The sequence below is a fragment of the Seriola aureovittata genome, chromosome 10 (assembly GCF_021018895.1).
Source record: "Seriola aureovittata isolate HTS-2021-v1 ecotype China chromosome 10, ASM2101889v1, whole genome shotgun sequence".
Lineage (NCBI taxonomy): Eukaryota > Metazoa > Chordata > Actinopteri > Carangiformes > Carangidae > Seriola > Seriola aureovittata.
In genome coordinates this window covers 9183821-9209522 of record NC_079373.1, presented here as the reverse complement: position 1 = coordinate 9209522, position 25702 = coordinate 9183821, and the positions used below count along the sequence as shown (strand labels likewise).

Below are 25702 nucleotides of genomic sequence, written 5' to 3'. Positions count from 1 at the left end.
AATAAAAAGTCCACATACAGACACTAAGGGGCTCCAGTGCTGCTCTGTCAAACATTATAAAACCACCCCGCATGAAGAGCTCCTGATGGGTGAGATTCACAACATCATCTGGTTCATCAATCCCAGCAAACTGCACACCTGGTGACTTTTTCAGCTCGAGCAAATGTGGGACCTGAGACAACAGAGAGTAGAGTCATTAATTCATGATAAACCATTGCAAAACGCCTATTGTATTACAGTGGCTGATCCGTTACCTCACAAATGTGCTCTGCAATGTCTTCATTCCTGAGGATGATGAGTAGGGACGAAGAACTACCCTCAGTGAGGAAGAATTCAGATGGCTGTACAGCAGTATGGCCCTCTGCCTCTAACTGTGCCTTTTGGAAATAAAGGAGAGATTACAAAGCCTTAAAAGCCAATTTTTCACTAGTAAGTTTTACACTACTTTGACCAAATTTTGAAAAAAGAGAAGTGACTTGCTATCATATATTTTGGGACAGCAAATATGCAGAGGGCTTATTGAGACACTGTATGACATCTTTTCCATCCGTTCCTTTGATATGATCTTAAAGTCTACTCAGTGGCTGCTTACCTCTTGATAACACCACAAATAATGGTACAATAAGTAAGACATTATATTGAATAATATAAACTATATTAAGTTGCAAGCTTATGTACTGAAATGTCTGTCGTAGGTCATGCAGTGAGTTTGTGGATCACTGGTGTGGTGTGTAACATAAAAGCATCTGCGTCTGGCCTGCCATGCTGGCTCTCCCTTTTACCCAGACCTTGGTCCAGCTCTGTGACTACCTCTGCTGCCGGCTTATTGCCGGAACAAGAGCCAGGATGGCAAGGCAGAAATAAGGCACAACATTCCTACCATGAACAGCGTGTGTAAAAAGGGGATAATGGAATTCAACACTGAGAAGATTTCAAGGTGTAAAAAGTTCAAAACAACCACAGAAACCTCTCAACCTACTCCTGTTGCTCATGTATTAACTACATTACCCAGTTCCACTCATGTTTTCACCAAACTATGACTCAACACACTGTTTTTCTCTCAATCTGCATGCACAATCCTGTCAAATAAGTAAACATGCACATTAGAGCATGGTGTTAGTCCTGTATTCTATTTAACTTAACAACTATTTATTCTGGACCTAGAAAAGAAGCCACATTCTTCTTAAATTTTGGAAATTTGATGTGAGCACAAATCAAGCACCAACTCATGAAAGTATTACTGTGGAAGAGCAGAGAAATTAATTGTTCTGCAGATTATCATTTTTCCCATGCCATGAATCCAAACTGACCACAACCTCCCACTTCCATTAAGGAGTAAACAACAACTTGCGATTGGCACCTTTTGTACAGGGAATGAATATTGCTCTGTCAAAAAAATAAATTTTGGCATATCACATAAATAGTTTCAGGAATGCATGACTGAAAATTATAGTTAATAGAAATTTTGCATTAGAAGTTTGTTGAAAACTTGTCTTACCTTGGTTTCCTCAAAGAGGGCATCATCTGACGTCACTAATATGTAGAATCTGTACTTTGTTTTACAAGATTTCTTCACCACTGAATTCAGATTACTTCGGAAGCTCTCATCCATCTCTCTCTTCATTTGATCACAGAAATCAAAATGGTTACTTGGTTCAGTCTTTTCGTAACCTCTGTCCATTCTGAAGTGCTTAGGTCTAGATGGGACCTTTTTGACAGCACAAATGTCATCCATAATTGCTTCATACAACCTTGCACATTCTGTAGTCGCACCAGAAACTCCAGCATGTTCCTTCATGTTACCTGTTCCTGGAGATAATTTTTGAGGATGCAAAGTCTTTTCTTCCTCTCCAGAGTCTGCCATGCCTTTCCTCTCGGACACATCTACCTTGATTTTTTGTCCAATAAGCGACGGTGCATCCAACATTTCCAGTGAATCCTCCTGCTCCTCTAGACTGGAAAAGTGCACAGTGACAGGACTAGCACAATCCAATGTCAGTTTGTCATGTGAGTCCTGATGGCAGATGGGTCCTCTCTTACTCCTTTTCAAAAGCTGTTTCATTTGTTCTGAGAAGATGAGGCACTCCTGTTCCATTGACACTTGAGTGACATTCTCTTGAAGGCACCTCTGAGAAACCTGCTCCAGAAAAGAACATGATCTCTTCCGACTGGTGTTATAGATTGTACATGTGAGTGAGGTTTGAGGTCCTATGTGACTGTCATCTATCATGCTACTATCTTTGTGATCCACAAATGATGTTGATGCTTCTGAGCAGTCTTTCTGATCAATCTTAATGTTCTCTCTTGTTGTTTGCGCAACTTTCTCAAGTGTACTGCATGCCAAGAAACCTTGGTGTCCATCACTTTTTGCTGATTCAAATGACTGCATGGATAGAGATGATGACGAAATCTTGATGTCCTTTCCTTGGTACTGATTTGAAGGATCTAAAAGGGCAAACTTAGCTTTATCCAAGCTAGATTTATTGTCAATAACATTTGACAATAAACTACTTCTAGAGGAAAACTCACAGGACTCCTGCTTTACATCATTTAGTCTAGAATTTCCCTTGAAATGTTCTGTCTTCTTCTCCAAGGGCGTGGTAGTACGTGTGGTGTATGTGACTACAGGGGGTTTAGTCTCTTTATTTTTGGGAGCGTATTCAATTGGTCCATCTTTAGAGATGCAATATGCTTGACTTTCATCACTCTTAGAAGGTTTTACAGCCATGACAGGACGCTGACTGTTTGAACGGGGTTCATGATTTAGACAGGACTGTGGTGTTGTTTTATGCCTGTCTTGGCCAATATTAGCTGTAATGGTTTGAAAACACTCAGTAGCGGGAACAGATGTGTATGAATGACAATAGTCTTGCCCTCTAGAGGTTTTCTGTAATTCATCTGCTCTTTCAAAATAGTCTTGTGGAAGTGGTGAGTCTGCTTTCTTTAGCTGCAACTTAACACCAAGTACTTCCTCTAATTTAGTCTTGAAAGGTGATATAAGACAGTGATCAGGTGATTCTTTGTGCAGTTTATGTGATGTAGAGGCTGACATGACCTCTGGCTTTGAATTGCTTATCATCTTGTCCTTAAAGTCAACTGACATTTGGCTTGGGGCTGAGCAAGTGGGGATGTGCTTGCTGTTAAGGTTAGGGGTTTGATCAAGATGTTTTTTTATATCAGCCTTTTCAATCTGGCAGGACTTGTCGGTGTGGTTTGACTTGAAGAGGAACTTGTCTATACTTTGTAGAACTCTTAGAGTTCTTAGTTCGAGATCAGGATGAAGACCATAATGAGGGTTAGGATCACTGTTAACTATAGACTGACAACGTTTTCGTTCAAGAGGCATCTCATCCATTATAGGCGTTGAGCTTCTGCTAAGGCGATTTTGAGTCATGCTTTTGCAGGTTTCACTACTACTAAAAGCAGAAGTACTGCTTCTAGGGAAAGGTATGCACTCATATGGCTTCTCATCCAAAGTTGGTGTAGGGCACCTGTCATCAGACTCACTTCCTAAGACTACTGGCTGGTTGGTTTCACTTACATCAAGAAGTGATATTTTGCTAAAAGACAGTCCCTGCTTTTTACTGTATGTTTCAGATGTATTGCATACCTCTGTGGGCAAGTCAGAGTGCATATTTTCACTGATAAATGGTATATCTTTCTTGCCTTGAACAACTTCTTCAACCTTGCTTTGTTCATGTGAGATTTGTGGTTGTACTATATCCTCTCCTGAGATGTCTAGTCCAATAAATGGAATTACAACCCCACTATGACTTTTTTCCAATCCCTCACTTGTTCTGTTAATTTCGAGATCTGTTTCTTTAGTCAATGCCTCTTCTGGTTCACATTTTTTCAGAACCTCACTCTGAGGTGAATGAAACAGGTCATGAAATGGTTCTTCTTGAGTTGTGTTATCATCCTTTTCCATTCCCACAACTGATTTTGTTTCATCACTACTTGGACCAAAATCAGAGATTGCCATTTCCATGTTTTGGCTTCCTGTTTCCAAACCATCTTTGGACTGGGGGATAGACCCAGCTAGACCGGACACATCTAATGAACCAGTCCTCTCATCAAATATGGGTAATGCTGCCATCTGATAATGTACCTTATCTGCCAAACAAATATCATTTTCTGCAGGTTGATTGCAAACAACGTCCATTTCAGATGGAGTGTTAGGAGCTTTTTCTGAAATGGGATGTTCATCTGTCAGTGTACTCCCATTTACAGGCAGCTTTCTCAACTGCAAATCATTGCAGGCATCCTCTTCATTGTCTGCTTGAGGTGGTTGTTCATCAAATGGTGCTTGGCAACTACAATCTTCCTTCTTTACTGAATCAGGGCCGTCACACATCATAGGTGATGGGTCTTCACTCAAATCCCTGTCAACTGCTTCAGCTGGAACACAATTGTCTTTCTCATCAAGTCCATTGTCTTTTCCAAAGTTATCTTCTGTACGACAGTCCACTTCTTCATTAACATTTTCAGCCTTGCTTGGTGAGACTGCTTTAGGTTCCTCCCTTGATAACTGCTTCTCCTTTTCAAAACAATTTCCATTGCCAATGACACCTGGTTCTTTCTTTGTAGAATCATCACCTGTATCAATCACTTCTGAAGAAGGTTCTATACCGTCTTCTTGGCAAGGGTTTTCTTTCAATTCCAAGTTTTCTTTGTATTCAATTTCTTCATGCTCATCTATATGAACCACTTCATCTGCTTCTTTGTTGGACTCTCCCCCTTTGTCTCTCATGGATTCAGATGAATCAATTTCATGTTTTTGAACCAAACTCATCTCTGTCATTTCTGAATTTTCAATGCCATCTTTCATATGTATCTTCTTTTTGTTGCATCCATGTGACATGTGGCCAATTCCTGAAGCAGGCCAAACATTTTCTGTCCGAATGGATACACTTTTCGTCTCTTCTTGTTGAGGAATGAATGATCCATCCCCTTTAAAAGATGGTATAGCAGTATGTTCCAAGCAGCCAGCTTTTTGCGAAGGACTACAAGTTTTCTCATTTTCCTTGATGCTTCTGACATTGTTCACATCATTAATAATCTCTGTGGGGTGTACTGATGTTTTATAACACTGGAAAAAGAAAGAGTAGACACAATATAAGAATTACATGTTATGAACACTGTTGCTCATTCAGTGAAAGCTGTGACCACTGTTTCTCTTGGCTAATTTAGAACTAAAATTTGCCATGATTTTCAAGATCTTTTTGCAATGGATCAATCTACACATGCCAAACCCAAGAAAACTGCGTTGGGTGAAATGTTGGTACCTTATCACATACTCCCTAATACAATAAACAGGATGTATGAATGCCCTCCCTTTCAGTTGGCAAAATCCCTGTAGCAATCATACAGTACATGTGCATGATATATGATATATGCAATCCATCTGGGAACATCCACATTACCAGAGCGCAGAACAAGTATGGGCATGATGGACACTGAATGGGCTCTTGGAAAATAACATACAAACACTTTTTCTTGTATATGGTTTATACATTGCAAACCACTGGGAGAATAATTGACATTCTTATTCTTAGATTGCTCATTAGAGAAGGTTGGGGGGCTCACTTGCAGCTGTGTTATTAGGGACAATAGTTTCTGGCAGGGTCTCACATTGCAAATTGGTCAGAAAAAGAGTGATCTGAGCACCCTTACAAGAATGCCAAAACGGGACATAGCCACCTTATCTGGAACAGGAAAAATGGGGATCCTTCTTAAAGCCAAGCATTGAAGGAAGTCTACCCAAGACGACCTAATAGAGGGGCTTGTCCCCATAGGGGTCCTGCCACTCTTCTGTATCTCCACTCCCACGGAAAAATGGATAAATTGTCTGGTACATGGTTAGTTGGTGATCAGGCAAAGTTGCATGGCTGGTCGAACAGAACACTAGCTACTGAAACTGGTGGGTAATCGGTATATCGACTGTCACCTCTAGTGGAGAAGGAGCTGAGGCTTATGCAGGAGATAGAACAGCACAGCCTTGCGAGTGTGAGGATTCAAGTCCAAGCTGTACGCTGATGTGTTGGGGTTGCACCTGGAGAATGAAAGAGTCCTCTAAATGGGGCCATGTTTAACAAAGTTGAAGGTACGACCTGTTTTGCTGGTGTTTATGTGCCAAACAGCATTTCACAGTCTATAAATGGCCTAAATGGGATAGTTACATGAACTCTGAGATCAGACATGAGGACCGAGCGAGCTCTGTTCAAAGTTTCCGCTGTAGAGATAACAGTTTGGAGAAGGTCTGAGGTGATCTGCAGAAGGTGAATCAGTCGTAATGAGAGTTTGTGACTCCCATTCAAATGCCATAGCACCCTGTTGGAAAACTGCAGATTGTTCCTTCCAATTCAGTCTATTACCTTCAATAGCTCTTTTATAGGTATTATGGTTAATTACTCCAATGATTGTATGCCTTATTATTACATTACAAGCACACAAAACTTGTACTTAGATAATTTTATATCCTGCATACCAACTGAAAATCATGACAAAAACATCAATTATGTACTAGTGTACCTTCAGTTTAACAGTAACTTTAGACTCAAACCTGGAATGTGTCTGCCTCCTGTGGTCCCACGGATGACTTGAGTGTGTTCGATGTTTCACTTGCTTCTGTCTGTTCACCGGACACAGAAGTCTCTTCTTTGTTGACTTGTGGATCTGAAGTGACAATCTCTCCACCACCGTTTCTCATTGACAAGTCCAAAATTACAGATCCTTGGTCCAAGACATCTTTTTTGCTGAGGTCCAGGGCTTTTGAAATTGAAGGGTCTTGAGTGTCTGTTAAACTCGGGAAAGCACCACATGAATTTCCCTTGGCTGGCCCTTCAGGCTGAGCTGGTGCTGCTGCTACCATTTCACTGGACATTTCCAAAGAATCACTCTCTTCTGAATATGCAAAGTTCGAGTCCACGTGAAAGAATCTGGCTGTTGACCGGCTATAAAACAGACCTATCCACATGTGGACAATGAGCCGTACCTCCTCAGTGGTGTCTTGAGTGGAGAAATCCCACGGGCTATAGAAGGTGTACAAAAATTAGATGTTTTAGTGAAATAACTTAATCTAAACTAAAAGTCAACTGCATATTGGCGAAACATGTCAACTAGATACAAGTATAGAATTGACATTATGTGTAAAGAAACATTTTTATCTTATATGCTGAGATTCTTTGCATAAATGACAATGAATGACACAATATACATACCCATGCAAGGCTCGAACGATTGCTCTGTCCTTTACGTCACTTGAAAACTTGCTGTCTCGATTAAAGTCATAGTTTTCGTTCCATTGCCTTGTGACTTGGACAGATGCACCCTTGTTAACAAATGTGCGGGAGTGTCTGAACTTTCTCCTGCGCACCATATGTTTTTTCAGGTATTCTGGAGTCCTGTGGTTTCGTTCATCTCTGTCTTCCTGACAAACAGAGGGTTGTAGTGTTTGAATTCCATCGCCATACAACTGCTGTTGAGGGTGCAGCAGTCTGGTAGAACCACTTAAAGGGGATACCTGGAAAGGTGTACCTGGCAAACCCAACAGCAGAGGGGAAGACGGGGGCAATGAATAGGCATGTTCTTTAGATATTAAACCAACTAATTCACTTTCTCCCACAAGATTGCTTGGTAAAGGAGACTCAAAAAGTTGAATGGGTTTAGCAGCAGGCTGTCTAAGCAGAGCATGAAGAACTGAGTCTTGTTCAGCACTGGCAACATCTTTTGTAAGGCCACACTTCTTCAAACTTGTCTCAGGTTTTCTCTCAAGAGCTGGGTCTGGTTGTGGTGGAACCTGGTCATTACTGGCACCGAGTGCCAAGTCAGCAAGTAAGTTCAAAGCATCTGTAGATGAGCAAGTACTGTTCATTTTTTCCTTAACAGTCTTCCTGACAGAATTATCCCTAGTACACTCTTTGCTTTTGAGATTTTCAGTGGTAAAACAAGCTGGGGTTTGAAAATGCAACCACCCTGTGAAGACAAAACAGAGGAGAAAAAAAGAGAAACTGCATGAAAATAAAAAGTAGCACATTGAAAGCATTTGAAATATACCAATATATTACTGTTAAGAATTTGTAACCAACATGTAAACTATGCCATTGTTTCAAACAAAGGAATCCATTTGTTATGCCTTCTTTAGGTGCAGATGGATAGGACTGGCAAAAATGCAGCACAAGCAAGAGAAGAGGAAAGGCAAACTCAGAATTAGCAAACACTTGGCAAAGCGCAGTGATAGCATGCTGAGGACAGTTGCAGAGGTAATAGCCAAGAAAAGGGTCAGTTAGTTTTAATGTCATGCACAATACTGGAAGGATTTTACTCATTATACACAAAAATGCATTCCAATAATTTTAAAATATGACTTACATTTCTTTTTAATATATTCTGTAGAGATGCCTTGATGCTTTTTGAGTGTTTTAATCCTACCCCTTCTTGGGAAAATTGATGGAGGCTTTTGTATGATTTGAGGTTGTTTGTCTAGAATGGTTTGTTCTTGTGTCTCTGATGAGTCTTTCCTTAGTTGAGAATCCTGACCTTCACTTTTCTGTGCCTTATTAGGTTTCTCTTTAGGGGTCAGGCCTAGGGCATATGCAAATAGAGGATCAACTGACTGCATCTTTGAAACTTCGTTCACACCCACATTTGTGTCCTGGACACTTGAAACTGCATTATCACCCTTCAATGTCTCAGCATCAGAGTCACCTTTGCCCTTCTTGAGACAAGGCTCAGTGTTCTGGGCAGTAACTGTTGTTGTTCCTTCTGACACAAGGAAATCAGTTTTTCTCTTTCCCCTTAAAAGAACTGATTTTAGTTTACTCAACAGAAATTCTCCCTTTGTTGCACACTTTGCTTGGGAACAGGTATCAGTGTGCTTTTCTTTAACTGTTTCTGAGGGGGGATTGTCTGTGCCATTATTCTTTGAAGAATGCTGACTACTCTCTGGATTCAAAGGCAATGAACCGTCGTGTGATTGTCTCAGAAGTCGATGTTCAGTATCAATACTGCCGACAACATTTTGAAGATGGTTCCCTCCATCCTTGGATTTTGTGGCCTCTGTTTCGTCCACTGCCGTCTCTGGGGCAGTGCTAGAGTCTTGCTCCATTTCATCTTTGTCATGAGCATTCACAGAGTTATCAACCAACTTTTCTTCAGGGTGCTGTTGATCTTTTGTACACTGATGTTTATCCTTTAAAAGCTTAATCTGAGCAGCAAAATCTACAGAGCCAAAAGGAACCAAGATCCTTCCACATACGCTGATAACCGGCTTTAAGTCCCAGCGCTCAGTTTTCTTTCTCAAAGGACAAACTTCAAGTTCCATTAAAATGTTGCCTTCCAAGCTCTGCTGTCCAGGAGCTGATTTTTTCTCATCTGCTACTGCTAAAGCAACAGTAGCAGATCTCACTTTCTTATTTCTAGATGACAGTTTTCCAAATTTGCGTTTTCGCCTTGGTAATTTTCTCCAATCAACTTTCAAAGGATTGATTAGCTTTGAGTGGCCTGATGATTCCTTGGCCTGGTCATCCTTCTGACTCGGGAAGGTGTCATCCTCCCCTGGTATTTTGACAGTCTGCAAACTGAGAGTCTCAACACTAGCTTTAGATGCTTTTTTCAAACCTTTGGAAGGTCCCCTATGTAGCTTCCTCCCTTTTGTTTTGGGGAAATTGGTGACCTCAGGGCAATCTTTATTTTTGATTTTGACAGTGTCATCATGCAGAGCGTTAGCTCCTGCTGTTTGCAATTTAGCTGGTGAAAAACCAGAAAGCTGAAAGTCATTTTGCTTTGTTGCTGACACAGTACTGATCACACTTAAACTCTCATCAGTGAGCGTTTGCTCTGCTGAAGTGATGCTGACAATCAGCTCTGCTGAAAGGTCATCTGATGTAGGGGGAGTCAGGAGATTTCCTGCCCCTGTGTCATCAGTTTTGTCTAGTACAGACAGGCCAGATTTATCATTGTCTTTGGTTTCATCTCTGGCTTGCAAATCATCTGCTGCAACATCAGCTGTGAAGTCAACCTGTGCTTCAGCGCTTGTTATACCACTGTCAACAGATGTCTCAACATTTACAGGAAATTTCTGGTCAGTCAACTGGTCTTCTGACCCCATGTCAACAGGATTGGCAGGTGCCTCCTCAGGAGATGACAGACAGATGTAGACATCATCATCAAGATCTTCTCTTCGCTCTTCTTGTCCAGCTGCCAGGATTTCTGAAGACTTGGACACTGGTAGTTGAAAGGAGACTGGTTTGCTCATGTATGACTTGAAGCTCTGCCATGCTCTGTCAGTCCACTCAGGGGATGAGTAGAGGTGTTTGTGTGCATCCGGCACATCATACTGATCTGGAAAGATGCTTACTTCCCTTGAGGGACTTAATGCCAACCCAGGATTTATTAATGCTGCGTAACTCTGCATATGCTGCACCAACACTTCACAGAGTTCTTCACTTGGGTCAAAAGGCGTCTTCTCAGCTTCACCCTCTGCATAATTTAGTACTGGTAGAACCCGGAGAATTTCAGGTGACATAATTGCTTTTCTCTGTCCACATTTTGTACCTGTGATAAATCAAGAAAGAATATTTGTTTAATTTCCTCTTTTGTTTCCTTGAATGCCATTACTGCTAATCAACACAAACTACAAGTGTCATTGAGTGGGGCTATTGCCAAATCTTTTAAGGCACGTGAGAAACATAAGGTTGTAAACACTTGTAAATGTATGCTGAAATCACCTCTTTGTATCACCCGTGAGCCTGGGAAAACGAACATGCCCTGCAGGACCTCAGTTGGATTTGATCCATTGTCTAAAAGAAACATAAAGATATGTTTGTAAAGCTGAATTATGGCTGTTAACAAAGATATAATTCTACAATTTCATAATGAGACTGATAATATCATATGCTGTCATCATTTTTATATCTTACCATCATATGTGAGGAAATGGGAGGAGTGCAACAGCATAAGAAAACCACCATCATTCAGTGGAACAGGGAGAGCCTGTGCAGAAATGGGTTTGTTATTTTTTAAATGTTACATATCAAGTCAAACCCACCACATTTTATTATGCAATGCAAAATGATGTAAATAGGAGACCAACTGTTGTAATGCATAGGACATTTCCATACCTGAGACTATTCTGTGATTGACTAGTGAATTGACAGAAAAGTAACAAATGACAACTTTAACATTCAATTAAAATGACAGTAGACAACTTTCCCCCCTTACATTTCCAAGTGGTATTAATATTGGCGCCGCTGTCCCAAAGAATATAATACGTTTCACCACTGCTCATTTTAGAAAGGTCACTGCCAGGAAACGTGTTATTTGTTCAGATTATCAAAAAAACAATGAATTTTTTGTTTCTGACTGCTAGCAGTAGTGTTAGCAACATGGCTACCACTTCCAAAACAAGAAACAATCGTAAGAATGTCAATCTGAACTAGAAAACCTGATCTTGGTGCAATGACAAAGGAAGAGTAAAACCCTCTGTTGTATTAAGAAGTAGGCATGTTTTGTTAATGATTTAGTAGAAATAATACCAACTGAATGTCGGTTTTGAACCTTCTCAAGTCCAAGAGCTCTCCTCAAAGTGAAAGTGAAAGCCAGGCTTATAGGGAACCAGTCTAAACCCAGATGGTGTCATTATTCTATAGCCATTACACTGTGGAATCAACATTTACTTCATAATGATAAAATGATGTTAAAATGAAAAAGTTGTCTATTGTCACCTACAATTGTTTAAATCATTCTTTGATAAAAAGAAAAACACCAAAATCATTTGCTTGTAACAGCTGTGAAAATGGACAGGTTTGCTTGGTTCTGTTTTCATACTTAAAGTTTGTGATGGATAGCCAAACTGTTAATACTATTTTAAGACACCATTTTGGGCTCTGATTAATCATGATTTGTCACTGTTTTTGTTTTTATGGAAGGAATGACTAACCCTCATAATCTCTAAAAGGTTGTAATAAACACACTCACAAGATCTTTCTCCTTGATCTGCTGCAGAAGAAGAGAGAGTGAGTTGCTTTCTTCCGCCTCAGAAGTAATCAGCTCACACAGACTGCAGTATAGGCCATCCAGAAAGACTGAAAGACAGCAAAAAAATAAAATAAATCAAAAATTTTTCCTATACATTCACTAAATCCATGAATTATGTTGTAACATTCCTTGAAAATGTTACTCTTGGATAATTAAGATATTTTTCACACACCTTCACCAGAGAAGCACGTTTCAAAGACAGTCCTCGGCAACAGCTGTGTGAGATCTGACATGCAAATGGCTCTGTCAACTTTGACCACTGGTGGCCTTAGATGGAAAGAAAAAAGAAAAAAAAATTGAATATAACTTATATAACTAAATGATCCAAGTCAATAATACAGTATGTATTTTCTATGTTCACATTTAACTTACAGTTTTGTAGGAATCAAGGCCCCTGCTGTAGATCTCAGAGCAACATTATAGAGCATGTTGGCTATTTGAAGCTGACCCCTCCAGGGTAAGTAATGATAATCTGAAATAAAGTCATCAAATTCAACAACTATTAAAAAGTTATTTGCATGTTCATTGGTCTATTTTCAGTAACCACTTTATTAGGTACACCTGTAAAGTGAAATGAAATTTATAATTATAAATTTCATTAAGAAAGAGTATGTGACAGAGCTGTCTTATTGGATTGCAATAGATTGTATAGGTGTACCCAACAGTGGCCAGTCAGTGTATGTTCACATAACGATAACTGACAAATAAATTACTGCCATTATTTAAAATTGTGCTAGGTGTAATATTCTTTCATGACAGGATAGCTATGTGTAAGATTTGATTACATATTTTTCAAAGAGAAGCAAATGTGGGCTGTTTATGTGGCATCTTTTTGACAGCAAAGTATATGGAGAAACACTGATAGGTTTGCTACGTGTTACTTACCCTGTTTGTCCTCCTCACTGAAAATAGAAATTAGAAAAACAATGAATCAATACAACTTAAATATTGTATTAAATCAGAAAGATGCTATAATTCTCAGTATAGTGCATGTGTTGCAGTACCTTGCCTCCTGTTGTACTACAAGTGTTGATTTGGTGTCCGTATATGAAAACGATACAATAGCAAAAGGACAGGCAGCACTGGGAGACTGAGCCGTTTCATTGCTTCCATCACCTAACAGCTCATACATGTAATACTGCAAGACCAAAACAAGAGGTACATGAGCTTTCTTCTTAACATAATGTCCTGTATTAAGGTGCACAACAATACTGTGCTCAATTATGCATCTACACACAGTCAGATAAGAAAGAACCATAGATGCCACTACCACAACACCTGAGGACCGATACAATACTAGTGAAAGGTGCAATGATTTGATTAAATCAGTATAGTGTGTTACAGTGTTATTTGCATGCATTGACATTTCTGTACAGTTATATTTCTATATAAAGTGAGGACTGAAGCAGTGAAAAATATCTGCACAGTGACCATTGTTGTTGCAATCAAATCAGTTAACAAATTAAGCAAATCTACAAAATTAAAATTGCTGTTGACATGACACATGCTATCGCTTACCTGGGTTCTCTCAAAAGCAAGAAAGGAGCTGGTTTGGGCAGACACTGAGGGCAGCTGTTCTGACACATGGCAGTCAAACCCTTCAGTGGGTGCTGTGTAATTCTGAGTGTAGTTCTCTAAAACCTTTTTAACTCTCCCCTGGTGGTAACCACAAAGGACAATGATTATATTCATAAAATAATATGTTTTCTATGAAAGAAAACTCAATTACCACATTTCTCCACACAACCATTTCACAGTTCCCATTTTTTAATACCTTTGTCAGCCTGATGATGGCAATGTATCCAGATTTCCCATGATACCAGCGATTAAGATCCAAACAGTCTGAGTACATTGATATGTAAACACCTGAGGAAAGACAGAAAAATTTCACTTAACATGTTTTCAGGTAGAGATTAACACAGGGAGGGTAAATTGTTAAGATTCGAGGACATCGTAAAAAACTACAATGTTTAACTAATAACTTTGAAGTGGCTTTCCAAACAACCGACACTCCTATAGCAGCACAGCCACACCTTGAAAGATGAATGTTTCACAGTTGTCAAGGACACATCACACATTTATCAACTATCTGAATGACTTCATCCACTGTGACTGAACATGAACTCACAACAATGTTACAATGTGTCCTAGAATATAACTGAAGTTCAATAAAAGTAACTACTAATGATTTTGCCTCCCAATTCATTATACTACGATACTTTCACTTCTTATAATGTGTGTATGTGGGGATTTAAGCATAAAATAAAATGTTTTTTTCTCTTTTAATTAAGGCTTAAAAAGAGGAATATTTTGGGCCTTGTTCGCTTGATTGACAGGAGTTTGACATCAGCCAGCTGAAAGATATGGGTTGTGCATTTCTGTTTCCATACTGAAGGCTGCTTTTATAGGCCTGTACATGTCTTACAACGTAGTTTCTTTTCTTAAGTGAGGCAAGAAGCCCTTTTGAATAAAGTGCAATCAAGTAACTATGATTAGGACTTCAGATCCCGGGTTATTAAAATATAACAAGTAAATTTAAATAATTAAAATGCACTGAAAAATGACAATTGACAAAGACTGACATTCAATGAAGTTTTAAAACAACAAGTTACAAATCTGAACATAGGAGGTAAAACAAACGGCCAATGACCGGTTTGGCAGGTTTGGTGGGTTTTGTACCCCCTCACCGGCAGTCTGCTGTCAAAAGTGAGGAAAGTAATGACAAATCCTATAATACAATGCAAGTATAACATTCCCAAATGTTTCTTTGAGCAATAAAGAAAGTTAGTAGTCTAATGTTAGGAATCCATGTGTTTGTTATAAGAAGGTATAAAAGGAAATCTGCTCAATTAAATTTGTAACCTGTAAAAAAAAAAAAAAAAAAAACTAGAACAGCTCAAAAGAGGAATGGATGTTAAGTAGAACACAGATTATCCTCATGCAACACTGCTACCTTTAATTACATGTGACACAGTGGAGCTCTTGTTTTTGTGCTCCATTTCAGTGTAATTTCATACTACTGTCCACTGAAAAACAGATACATATAAAGGACTTTGACTGATGTTTATACCTGATATCTCCTACACTTATCACAGCCTAGAGCAGGTAGAAGCCTAATACAGAAAACTTTGAGAAGCAACATTTCTAACTTGAAGTTATAAGGCAAAATATGTAGCATATAGCAAATGTGAATGTTACAATTAAGTGAGATTAGTGTTGCAGTGTGTAGTTTAACAGTTAAATGAAAACAGTGTCCGCCTGCCTCCAACAACCTCCATATCCTGAACTTCACATGATAGTTTCTGTTTCACAGCAAAGTCTTCCACTTTCATTTCTATACGTTCATAAAGCACTTAAACTTGCTTTCACTTTTGTAAGGCAGAGGAGCACCAGGCATGAAACATGGACTATTCCTTAACCTGACCTGCACAACAGATACTTCACTACAGACAGTGTGCATGCTATGGACAATGTCCTGGACGTGGCCATCAAGGTAATAACATAATAAAAGACTTTAAATAAATGAGAATGGTTTAATGTACTTACTTACATTTTTTTCAACAGGTAACCAGTAAGTATATTTAAGTTATATGTTACCCACATACTTAACTGTTCTGGTGAGCTCACCACTGGTAGACACAGTGACTGTTTGAGGAAGTATAACAAATAATAATTTACCCTTCCAAGGATCCCCCAGAGTTGTACATGTACCATTTCCTGTGAGAACACCAGTCTCTCGGACTGCATGAGCCTTCAAACGAGTAAAAATAACAATGTCAGCATGACTGGAAGATTTGTAGAAACATGTATTGTCTCAGTTGTTGCAGTGTATTTTGTCTGTACCTTGTTGACATCGTCAAACAGTAAAAAGCCATAGGTTTCCTTCAAATCCTCCTCTGAATATCCTGCTTCTCTTCTCTTTGCCCGGAAGGCATCATACTGGTGTAAAGAGAAATAAAAATCCGTTTAATGAAAAGCTATCGAATGGCATTTTCCTTCCACTTCATTTAAGAGAAGTTGATGTTTTCATGTCTTGTTTACTCTTTGGAAAGTTCTCTATTATAAGTGAATAAGATGCAAACAGACCTTTTCTTCCAGAACTGGATTCTTTACCAAGACAGCGGACTTGTACTTGAAAGACTGCTTTGACTCTTCATATAAGTACGCACTTTGAAGTGGAGCCAAAATACTGTTTTGAAAGACGTGAGAAGTGTCTGAAACAGGCTCTAAAACACCTAAAAGTGGACAAAAACACAAGATTGAGCACAATACACAAGCGACATAGCGAAAATAGAGCACATTGCGTTTAGCTTCCTAGAAAAAAGTTTCACAAGCTTAGGACTATTTGTCCTGTGAGAGACGACATACTCTACTCGTCATTTTCCGTCGGCTCATATAAAAATAATGTGTCTATATGAAAGGTTTATGTGGGGAAATAAATACCCACGCCACGTTTCTTGTTAAAGTTAAAGTTAAAGGAAGAAAAGGCTCGTCACCTTTACTCGAGGCACCACCATTTCCACTTTCCATTGCTGAACTCTTACGAAATCTGTCGCTCTCCCTTTGCCCTTCGTTGAAAATAATTGTCTCTGGTTTTAAACATTACAACGGAATTATAAAGTCCCATGTATCTTGTGTCCAAAAATCCTTTCAAAGTCACTCGAGCTTTCGCCGCAGTTTCGACAGACATATTAATACGACAACCAGGAAGTTACAAAATAGACGACAGTGCAAACGTGCAGGACCAAATATATCCACTAAAATCCAATTTTATCGCTTCTCAGCTAATAAATCCGTTTAATAGTGAACGAGTGTCCAACGTGTAACCATTCATGGGTGATCAGCGCATGTAAGGTCCGTTTCGAAAAAGAAACAGAAACCTATCGAGACGAAAGCATCCATCTTGAAAGTCTGACACCAAACTGTGGTGGTGGCGAGGCAGTTGTTAAAGCTATGGCGAGGTTAGTTTGAGCCTGCGGTTTTCACTTCTCCTGTCTGCTTCCGCTTTCTCTTGAAAAATTAATGATTGATAAACAATTTGACACTGTTAACGTTTTTACCCAAACGTGGTAAAAACCTGTGTCCGGTTTTGGAGGCTTACACTGTGTTCTGCAATTCAGTGTGGTTCAATGAAACTGTACAGACAGAGGACGAAAGGATCAGTTACACATATACCATGAAATTCATCTTCTCAGAATAATCCGTTGAACAGTTTTGCCAGCACTAACATAGTGACAGCACCAACTTTGGGTCCAAGTTTTATTTCCACTTATGTGAATAAATCAGTATTTCTGACAGAAAATTGAGCAATGGCTGTCCTGTCAGTGTCAAATGGTTCAAAGTGCTTATTTTTGAGGTAAATGAGCATTTAAAGCATGATTAAAGAATATTTTTGGTTATGACCTTGTGCCCAAGCAGCTGTGAATCAATTAACCCCCAAGCAATCCAGCAGTTTTAAACCACTTCCACCTCTAGCTTTCTGGTCCCAAACATTGCTTGTATGGTTGAGTCTTTGGGCTCTCACTACCAAAATAAGCAAACCATGGCTGTTTAACTCATTTATTTCTCCCTATAAAATGGATACTCAGTAGTTTACTCATTAGTTAGCTGTAAATTAATATTTCTGACATTTATTTACCATCATTTTGTATCATTTCTGACAGCTGTTGTTGAGCAACAGTAATTTTCACACATCTTTAAAATACAGCACAGCATTGTGGGATTGTTCGCTAAAAGTAGTGTCAATGACACTTTTCATTTCCCTTTTCCAACCAGCACTCAACATTTAAAAAAAAAAATCATGTGTATGATTATTCTATAATCTTAACCAAGTGTTTATTATTGCAATCGTGACAACAACACTCCTATAACTTAAGCAAAGTAGTCATTTTAACCCGAACCGCAGTGTTTCCCCTACCGAACCTTCAACATAGCTTTATCACATCATGATTATAGAAGGAGAAGACAAATCACATTGTCCTGTTGATAGGGGCGTCAGATCAAAAAAAATGTGTCGTTCTAGAGGGCATGGATTGACAATATATTTTGTTGTTTCATTTGAAGGATTTGTTGGTAATGTGCCTGCCAGCGGCAAATAACAAAGCCATCAGAGCATACTGAAACGACCCGACATTTCTCTGAAGAGTTGGTGGACCAATTTAAATTGACTATATGCAGAACCAGAAAATGTCTGACACCATCTAAAAAACTAGCAAGAATATTGTATTAATGTGTATATCTGAAGGAGTATTGTGGTACTGCAAGCTGGATATAGTTATCAAATTTAGTTGAAATATGGCCACTGGAGTACAGGGGGGAACAGTTAAAGCGGCCTCCCACTAGCCAATAAGGCTTTTCACTGCAGGGCCAAAGGGGGTTGCGAAAATACACATCTTGCAGCGACTCATCTTAACCTGTTGTGAAAAGGTTGACGCTCTGCTGTTCCCAAGCAACACAACTGCCTCCTCGGGCCAGAATCACCTCAGCTCAAACACGGTTGATATTTGCCACACATCTCTGCATGTGAAAATACACTAACTCTGCAAGAGTTGTGGCTGAGAATCTTATTTATGCATTTTTCATTTAGTATGTAACCACAATGAAATATGCACCAATCAAATATGAGCAAATATAACTAAAGTTGTTTTGGTTGTTTGTGCATGACATACAATTTTGGAAACTGCCTGTGAGATTAATATAAAACATAATGCCATAATACTGAATTCTGACTTTTACCAAATTTTACTGATTGATGTTACAACAGTATTTGTTCACCGATAGCAGTGTGTTGATGGAACCTAAAAGATCTCACAAGCTTCTACTGTTTCACTGTTTCTGCATTCTCTAACAATTAGCCAAAGGGAAGGGTTACGACATACATATATATATATATGAGTGTGTGTGTGTGGGTGTCTGATGCCCCTGTCAGCTCAGAAACATTTAGTATTTAGCTTTATTGATTTGCAAGACATGTAACACAAACAAATATAAGCAGCATTATTATGTTGCTGGGCATTTAGAATTACCAGATGTACAACAACAGGAAATATCAATGACATACCGAGACAGCACTATAGCAACTATAGTCACACATCTTCAATGTTGATGCTTGCTATGAAGATGACTTGAAAGAAGAATGAGGTGTTCTTTAACATCTTGGTCCAATCAAATATGCATAAAATACAGATCAGATGTGTTACAATTGGTTGTAATTGGTTAGAGAGGTTATTGCTGTTTCACTATATTCAGTTGGGGCAAAGTAATTTGCAACTTGCAAGCAACTTGCAAAATCTCAGCTCATACACCCCAGATATGTAAGACGACAAGGCAGCATGCACCTGCTTAAACATTATGTTTTACCAAGGGGAACTCCAGGAGTTGCTTAGCCATTTTAGTCTACAACAAAACATATTTAACTGCAGCAAGCAAGGAGCTATTGAGGGTTGGCCACTCCAACGATATGGGGATTTTTGGTGTTTTTCTTTGCAACTAAATCCAAATGACTTTTAACTGATACTACTGACATGAAATGACACATACAATCCAGTGTCTTTCATAACTATGTGTGTTATGCAATCTTTAAAATGTGATTAGTTTGTGTAGACTACATACTATTGAAACATTCAAATCAAAATTGCAATAAAAACATAGTTGATCAAAAAGTCTTAACACCTTTTGTGGTGTGGGATAATTTTCAATATGTGATAACATTGGAATTCGAGGATAACAACTTTTCCTTCTCCACACTGAACGTACAACAAATGTTTGCCAAACGTAAAAAGGAATAAGTGATTGTGATGTTGCTGAATTAGCCATAAGAAATGTAGGCAAGCATTGCATGTGCTAATTAATATATAATAAATGAATAGCTCTCTTAATAGTCATGGTCACAGCATCTTATGTCTTAGTGAGTGTCAATAGCTAAAGTTAGACATGTTAGCTTTTAAAAACACAAAACAAGCTAGCTAGCTAACTAGCTAATAAGTTATTTATATTGGTATTAGCGAGCTAGCTAACTCCACACTCTGGAAACTTGGAGGAAATGTGCAGCTAATTAAGTCAACAAATAAACAAATAAATAATTTCTTTAGCATTGTTTTTAAGTATTTGTTTGTGTGCTATTTTCTTTAACTCTGTCGATGATTCAATGGTCGCCTCCTTTGTAGGTCAGTCGCCTACATTTCCCAGGATTCCACACCATTGTTTATTTGGACTGCACTTCAGCTATTCTGACAGAGCAGACGGCTGCCCAGTGTGTTCTCTATAACAATGCAGACCTTTCAGTCTTCATTCCTTTGCTCGAAAATGAATTACATGTTTGGCTGAATCTACGTGGTTCACGGAGAAGGAAACGGTAACATGAAATGGAGATCACTCGGGCCAGACCGTCCTTGTATGGAGAAATCGGTAAGGAGCTTACAGTTGGTGACCAACAGTAACCCAAGACAACCGTGTAACTGCTTTAACTGAGCGAAGGATCGGATGGATTTGGTAGCTGCGATAAGACCAGCTGTCACTAGTTTTAATTTCATGTTGACTATCTTTTCGTATCGGTCGGACGTATAGCTAGGTCCCCGTCAGGTAGCATGCGTCCATAAAGTGGTTGTTTATTTGAGAGCATGGCAACAAGCTGTAAGCTCGTTAGTGAGGCCACCGGACACTAAAGTGCATGCTGTGCAATTAAAACCAGTGAATGGACAACAATCTTAGACTCAGCTTTTTTTCTGTGACAGCAAATGTGAAATACTTCAATAGGGATTTATGTCGCAATGCATCGACCCTGTGAATGTACAAGTCAGTGGACCCTATAACGTACGCATTACAATGTAATACAGTCCAAGATACTATTGTACTATTATGACGGCTTGGATCATACCAGACCTGCAATGATTAGTCAATTAATTGGCTATTCAATCGAAAGACATTTAATTGGCAACTATTTTTTATAATCGATCAATCGTTTAAGTCTTTTTATATTGGTGGTTTCAGTTTTTATGTTATAGCAAATTGAATATTTTTGGGGTATTTGATTGTTGGTTGGACAAAACGACATTTGAAGATGTCACCATGTGCTCTAGGTTATTGCAATTGGAATTTTTATGTTTTTTATTTTATTTTATAGACAATTAGCAATTAATCGAGAAAATAAGCAGCATGCATGAAAATAATTGTTAGTTTCAGCCTTTGATCGTACTATACATGCTATCTTTACTGTGACCCTTTCTGTACCATTTAATGAGTAGATGGTCATGATTTGTAAAACATGTCAAGCTTACAAACCTGGGTGATTTAAACCACAGTTGCTTATTGTGCATATTATAGTAGACACTGAAATAAAGCACATAATAATTTAGTCTTTCAACTGCAGTTATTTTACTACACTAGTAAAATTACTGACCTACATAAATACTTTTTTCATCTTTTATAAAGAATTGTATGAAAATCTCACTGTGGTGGAGGCTAAACAAAAAAGAAACAATATTTCAGCACATTTGCACAATTGGATTGACTAAATGAACTTGAAGAGATTAGATATAAATCATAAGTCAACACCCACAAAATGTAAACATCATGAATAGACAGGCTCAGTCTTTGTTTGGTTTCACATATTTGCAGCTCATGGTCTTGGATTCTGGACGGACCGGTCAGCAGTGCACGAGGCCGCTGCACAGGGCAGAGCCCTCCAGCTGCAGCAGCTGATTGAGGGAGGGGCAGCAGTTAACATCGTGGCTGTTGACTCCATCACCCCGCTGCATGAGGCATGTATACAGGGACAGACCCAGTGTGTCAGACTGCTGCTGGACGCTGGTGCGCAGGTAAGCCAATGTCAGAACCGCTTCGACAACAAGATCATTTCACAAGAGAATCAAGGCAAGTTAATGGCTTTCGTCATTGGCACAAGATTGACATATGGTGTATGTGTGACTTCATTATGCCTCTATGTCCTACAGGTGGATGCTCGTAACATCGATGGTAGCACTCCACTGTGTGACGCCTGTGCAGCTGGTAGCCTTGAATGTGTTAAGCTACTGTTGGAGTATGGAGCAACAGTTAACCCTCCACTGTTTACATTCTCACCTCTTCATGAGGCATGCATGGGAGGTGCGTCTTCAGATAGAACATACTGATAGGAATGTGTGTAGAGCTATGTATGTGTGCATCAAGATGTCTTTTCTTCACTGGTCTCACATTTCCAGACGGAGTTCCACACAGTGTTTGTACTGTGTTAGTACAGGACAAAAATCTGGGAGAACAAGTTATGTCTGTGGAAAGAGTGAACACAGGTTATAATGTTCTCAAATAAGTAAGAATAATTAAGGCAGGCCTTAACTACAAAATGTTCCTCATTGTTCTTGTTAAATAGTGCTGGGAGCATAGACTATATGTAAGAAGCCGGGGAGGGAAATGTTGCGCACAAATCTAATTTGACCCACTTTGTAAACAGTTGGAAAGCATTTGAACATGTCTCTTTTCATAGCAAACTTAGACAGTTTCTCCCAGAGGTAGTGTATTTAAAAGCCTTTCAAGATGTAGCAATAAAAAAAAACTAAAAAACAAACAATGACACAATTACCAGTAAGACTGTGGGATCATAGCGTTGCTGGTAATAGTCACTGAAACCTACTGGGACGATTGCATTATTGATCTGAAAACAGTAATGACTGATAAGGAGAAAGCTATATAGTGCAACTTCAGCCAAAATCTATTCAAGCTGTACACCAGCTCCCGTCCTCTGCGAAGGACAAAACCACAAATGTTTTACAGCCACTTTTCAATTGCACAGGAAATGAGTGCCTTCTTGCTTCCTGGGGTTTTTTTTCCCAGCTGTGCTTGGAAAGACGATATCCTGCAGTATTTAATTTAATTCTAAATAGAAAAAAATGTGCCTGTGTCTCACAATAGGTAATTCGGATTGTGTTCAGCTCATGATTGATCAAGGAGCTTTCATGGAGGCCCATGACTGCCACTATGGGACACCGCTTCACGTTGCCTGTGCCAGGCAACACTATGACTGCGCTAAAGTCCTGCTCAATTCAGGTGAGTCCATGTCAATCTACAGCAAACCAGAAGTAGGTAAAATTAAATGTAACAATATTTTTGGGTCACAACCTGGATATGAATATTTTTTAATAGATTTATTAGAACTACAAGTAAAGAATATTTTTGGTATTGATTAATCAGTCAGCCACATTTTTAAAAAATGCTTTGAGATCTGAGAATCTGAGAAACGACAACATTTAAGGTAAATCGTGATATTACAGTAACTAGCCATTACCCCTACAAACTCAATTGTTCAGTCTCCATATCACAGTATCGATATAACTGTAAAATGAGATTGCATTTTATAAAGATTTACTTTGTAAATAGCCTTATTCCACTAATGTTAATCGAGATGATTTACATTATTATTGGTCATTATATAAATTTTACAACTTGAAATATTCTTATTTATGTGTAGATAGTATACACAGTATATAATTGTACACCTTGCCTACAGTGTTACTAATCGCTGAGACTGGCAGAGTGATACACTGTAAGAGAGTGAAGTGATGCAGCACGTTTGTTGTCTGCGTTTTGTTATCCAGTGGTTGAAGCAGTCATTAACATGGACCAAGTCACATAGACGAAGCTGTGAAATTTTGACTTCACCAATGGCCTAAAGTGGTTTTAATGCTGTAACTACAAACCTAACAATTAATGCTAAGAATAACATTACATCTATAGTTTTCCCAGCTCCTCTGCAAATTGTCAATAAGTTTTTTTTGCTCATTGCATCTCTTAGTTGATTTGACAGTTACAGGCCACAGTCAGACAAACTGAGAGCCTGCTCACTGCTGCACAATGAGCCTGCTGCAGTCACACTGTAGTTTTGTACTCAGCTGGTTAAGTATTGCTTGAGTAACAGCTAGTTTGTTTCCATGTGTACTGCTAATGATATTCCTTTATAAAGTTATTGTGGAATTTATAATTAATGTATAAACACAAACGCTGCAGACAAAAGAGCTACTTCTCTCACTCATGTAGTTCTGTCTCTCTTTCCCTAAGGGGCAAATGTTAATGCTGCCAAGCTACATGAGACTGCCCTTCATCATGCAGCCAAAACAAAGAACCTTGACTTGGTTGAGCTACTTGTGGAATTTGGGGGGAATGTGTATGCCAGGGATAACCTGAACAAAAAACCCATCCAGTACACCAGTCTGGGATCTCCCTGTTACCTCTGCCTTGAGTTCTATGAGAGTAAGTTGTTTACGCAGTGTGCATCCTGTCACTGTTTGTTTGTAGATCATCTAAGAGCATCAGTGAATTATAACCTCTGTTGTTTTGTCTACTTTAGATACTCCCCTCAGTCTACAGCAGATCAGCAGAGTGGCTGTTAGGGCGGCTCTCGGCACAAGAGCACGTGAAGTTGTTTCCCAGCTGGGTTTACCTAATCGCATCATTAGTTTTCTTTCTTATATGCCACCTCCAGTTATTGAAATTTAATCACTACAAGAAACTTGAAATGCAGCTCTAAGATGGTTAAATCTAGACCTGATATGTCTGCTGACTGTGGATATCTCTCCAGAAAGTCTTATGATAGGATGTTGAAGTTGGAGGAGGTACAGCACTGATGAGAAATCTGAACACTGCCAGACTAGTAGGGTGCACAGAAATTTCATTAGCTTAAATACTCAGGCTGTTGATCCAAGCAAACTGAAAAGGGCTTAATTTGCTCATTCACGTTGTGCTACATTAATAGATTTTTGACCATTAGGGAACAGAAAGACAGCCCAGATATACCATCAGCTTTGCAGGTATTATTGCTAACCCATTAGCAAACAACTGCTCTCTTATACATTCAACAGACACAGAGTATCACTAGCATCTGACTAGAGCCGTGTTTTCTGGCCGATAATATTTACTCACTCTTCAGAAGCCACTCATTTTCTTCAACTCTGCTGTTTCATGCTTGGCAGGTAGTAGAAAAATTGCTGCCCTTGGTAGTTAAGAGAGTTTGAAGGGTGAAGGGTGAAAGACTAGAACAACTAGTGAGTAAAGGCCATGCACACCAGTGGTAAACCTGCACAGGTGATTCAAATTGTTCTGGCTGATCAGATCTCCTCTCAGAATTGTGTGGGCGTGTACAGACTGGCAATCAAGCACAGACTTTCCTGTTACCTATTTGCATTTGTGACAGCAGGACGGACTATAACTTAACCACTAATTAGTACATGACAAATTTACAAAGTCCAGTCACCTCACATAATTCCCAGCATAACCCAGCCCACTTTCAAACGTAGCAGCAGCAGCAGCAGCAGCAGCAGCAGCAGCAGCAGCAGCAGCAATGACTGAACACATCTTGAACACCGTCAATTCTCAGAGGCTTTGGCAACACGACGGAGCATTTCACATAACTTGTAGTCGTTTGAGTCAAAGTTAATGTCAGTATTTGTTTGGTTGCATTTCGTTCTTGGCTTGCTTATGATGACCAAGTAAGTGTGAATGTAAGTGTGATTTCATCATAGATCCTGTAATACAATATCTTCGAGGGTACATGAAGTGTTTTGAATAGGATTTGTATTTATTTGTATATATTCTGTGACTATGTATTTTTAATGTAAATTTGTAAATAATACAGATGGTTCTACCTCTATTAAATTTGTGTAAATAAATAGACCAAAACATT

At 39.0% G+C, this 25702-nt stretch overlaps 2 protein-coding genes across 3 annotated transcripts in view; one reads left to right on the top strand and one right to left on the bottom strand.

Annotated features, from left to right (window-relative positions):
- The window catches only part of tasor2 (transcription activation suppressor family member 2), a 19633-nt gene extending 2369 nt beyond the window's left edge, over positions 1-17264 (bottom strand). Inside the window, exons 1-19 of one of the 2 annotated variants that reach the window (XM_056386478.1) lie at positions 16533-17264; positions 16123-16271; positions 15880-15975; positions 15715-15787; positions 13811-13902; positions 13555-13692; positions 13041-13174; positions 12922-12938; positions 12409-12508; positions 12209-12303; positions 11977-12083; positions 10920-10992; positions 10728-10799; positions 8371-10554; positions 7221-7974; positions 6563-7031; positions 1499-5089; positions 255-377; positions 19-172 (exon numbers count right to left, since the gene is read on the bottom strand). In XM_056386478.1, the coding sequence (XP_056242453.1) occupies positions 19-172; positions 255-377; positions 1499-5089; positions 6563-7031; positions 7221-7974; positions 8371-10554; positions 10728-10799; positions 10920-10992; positions 11977-12083; positions 12209-12303; positions 12409-12508; positions 12922-12938; positions 13041-13174; positions 13555-13692; positions 13811-13902; positions 15715-15787; positions 15880-15975; positions 16123-16271; positions 16533-16566 (8455 nt within the window). In that variant the 5' untranslated portion in view covers positions 16567-17264. The remainder of the gene's footprint in view (positions 1-18; positions 173-254; positions 378-1498; positions 5090-6562; positions 7032-7220; positions 7975-8370; positions 10555-10727; positions 10800-10919; positions 10993-11976; positions 12084-12208; positions 12304-12408; positions 12509-12921; positions 12939-13040; positions 13175-13554; positions 13693-13810; positions 13903-15714; positions 15788-15879; positions 15976-16122; positions 16272-16532) is intronic. The other variant, XM_056386479.1, reaches the window with a different exon arrangement.
- Positions 15257-25702, top strand: LOC130175865 (ankyrin repeat and SOCS box protein 13-like). The gene is made up of 7 exons (XM_056386480.1): positions 15257-15529; positions 20202-20442; positions 21652-21851; positions 21987-22137; positions 22939-23073; positions 24082-24273; positions 24371-25702. The coding sequence occupies exons 2-7, from the start codon at positions 20400-20402 to the stop codon at positions 24517-24519; spliced, it is 870 nt and encodes a 289-aa protein (XP_056242455.1). The 5' UTR covers positions 15257-15529; positions 20202-20399; the 3' UTR covers positions 24520-25702.

What these genes read in the sequence shown, in the direction of transcription:
- LOC130175865 (XM_056386480.1), top strand. Translation starts at nt 20,400, where the DNA reads ATGGAGATCACTCGGGCCAGACCGTCCTTGTATGGAGAAATCG. An exon ending in TCATGAGGCATGCATGGGAG is followed by an intron (nt 22,138 to 22,938) that starts GTGCGTCTTCAG and finishes GTCTCACAATAG; the next exon opens with GTAATTCGGATTGTGTTCAG. An exon ending in CTGCCTTGAGTTCTATGAGA is followed by an intron (nt 24,274 to 24,370) that starts GTAAGTTGTTTA and finishes TGTCTACTTTAG; the next exon opens with ATACTCCCCTCAGTCTACAG.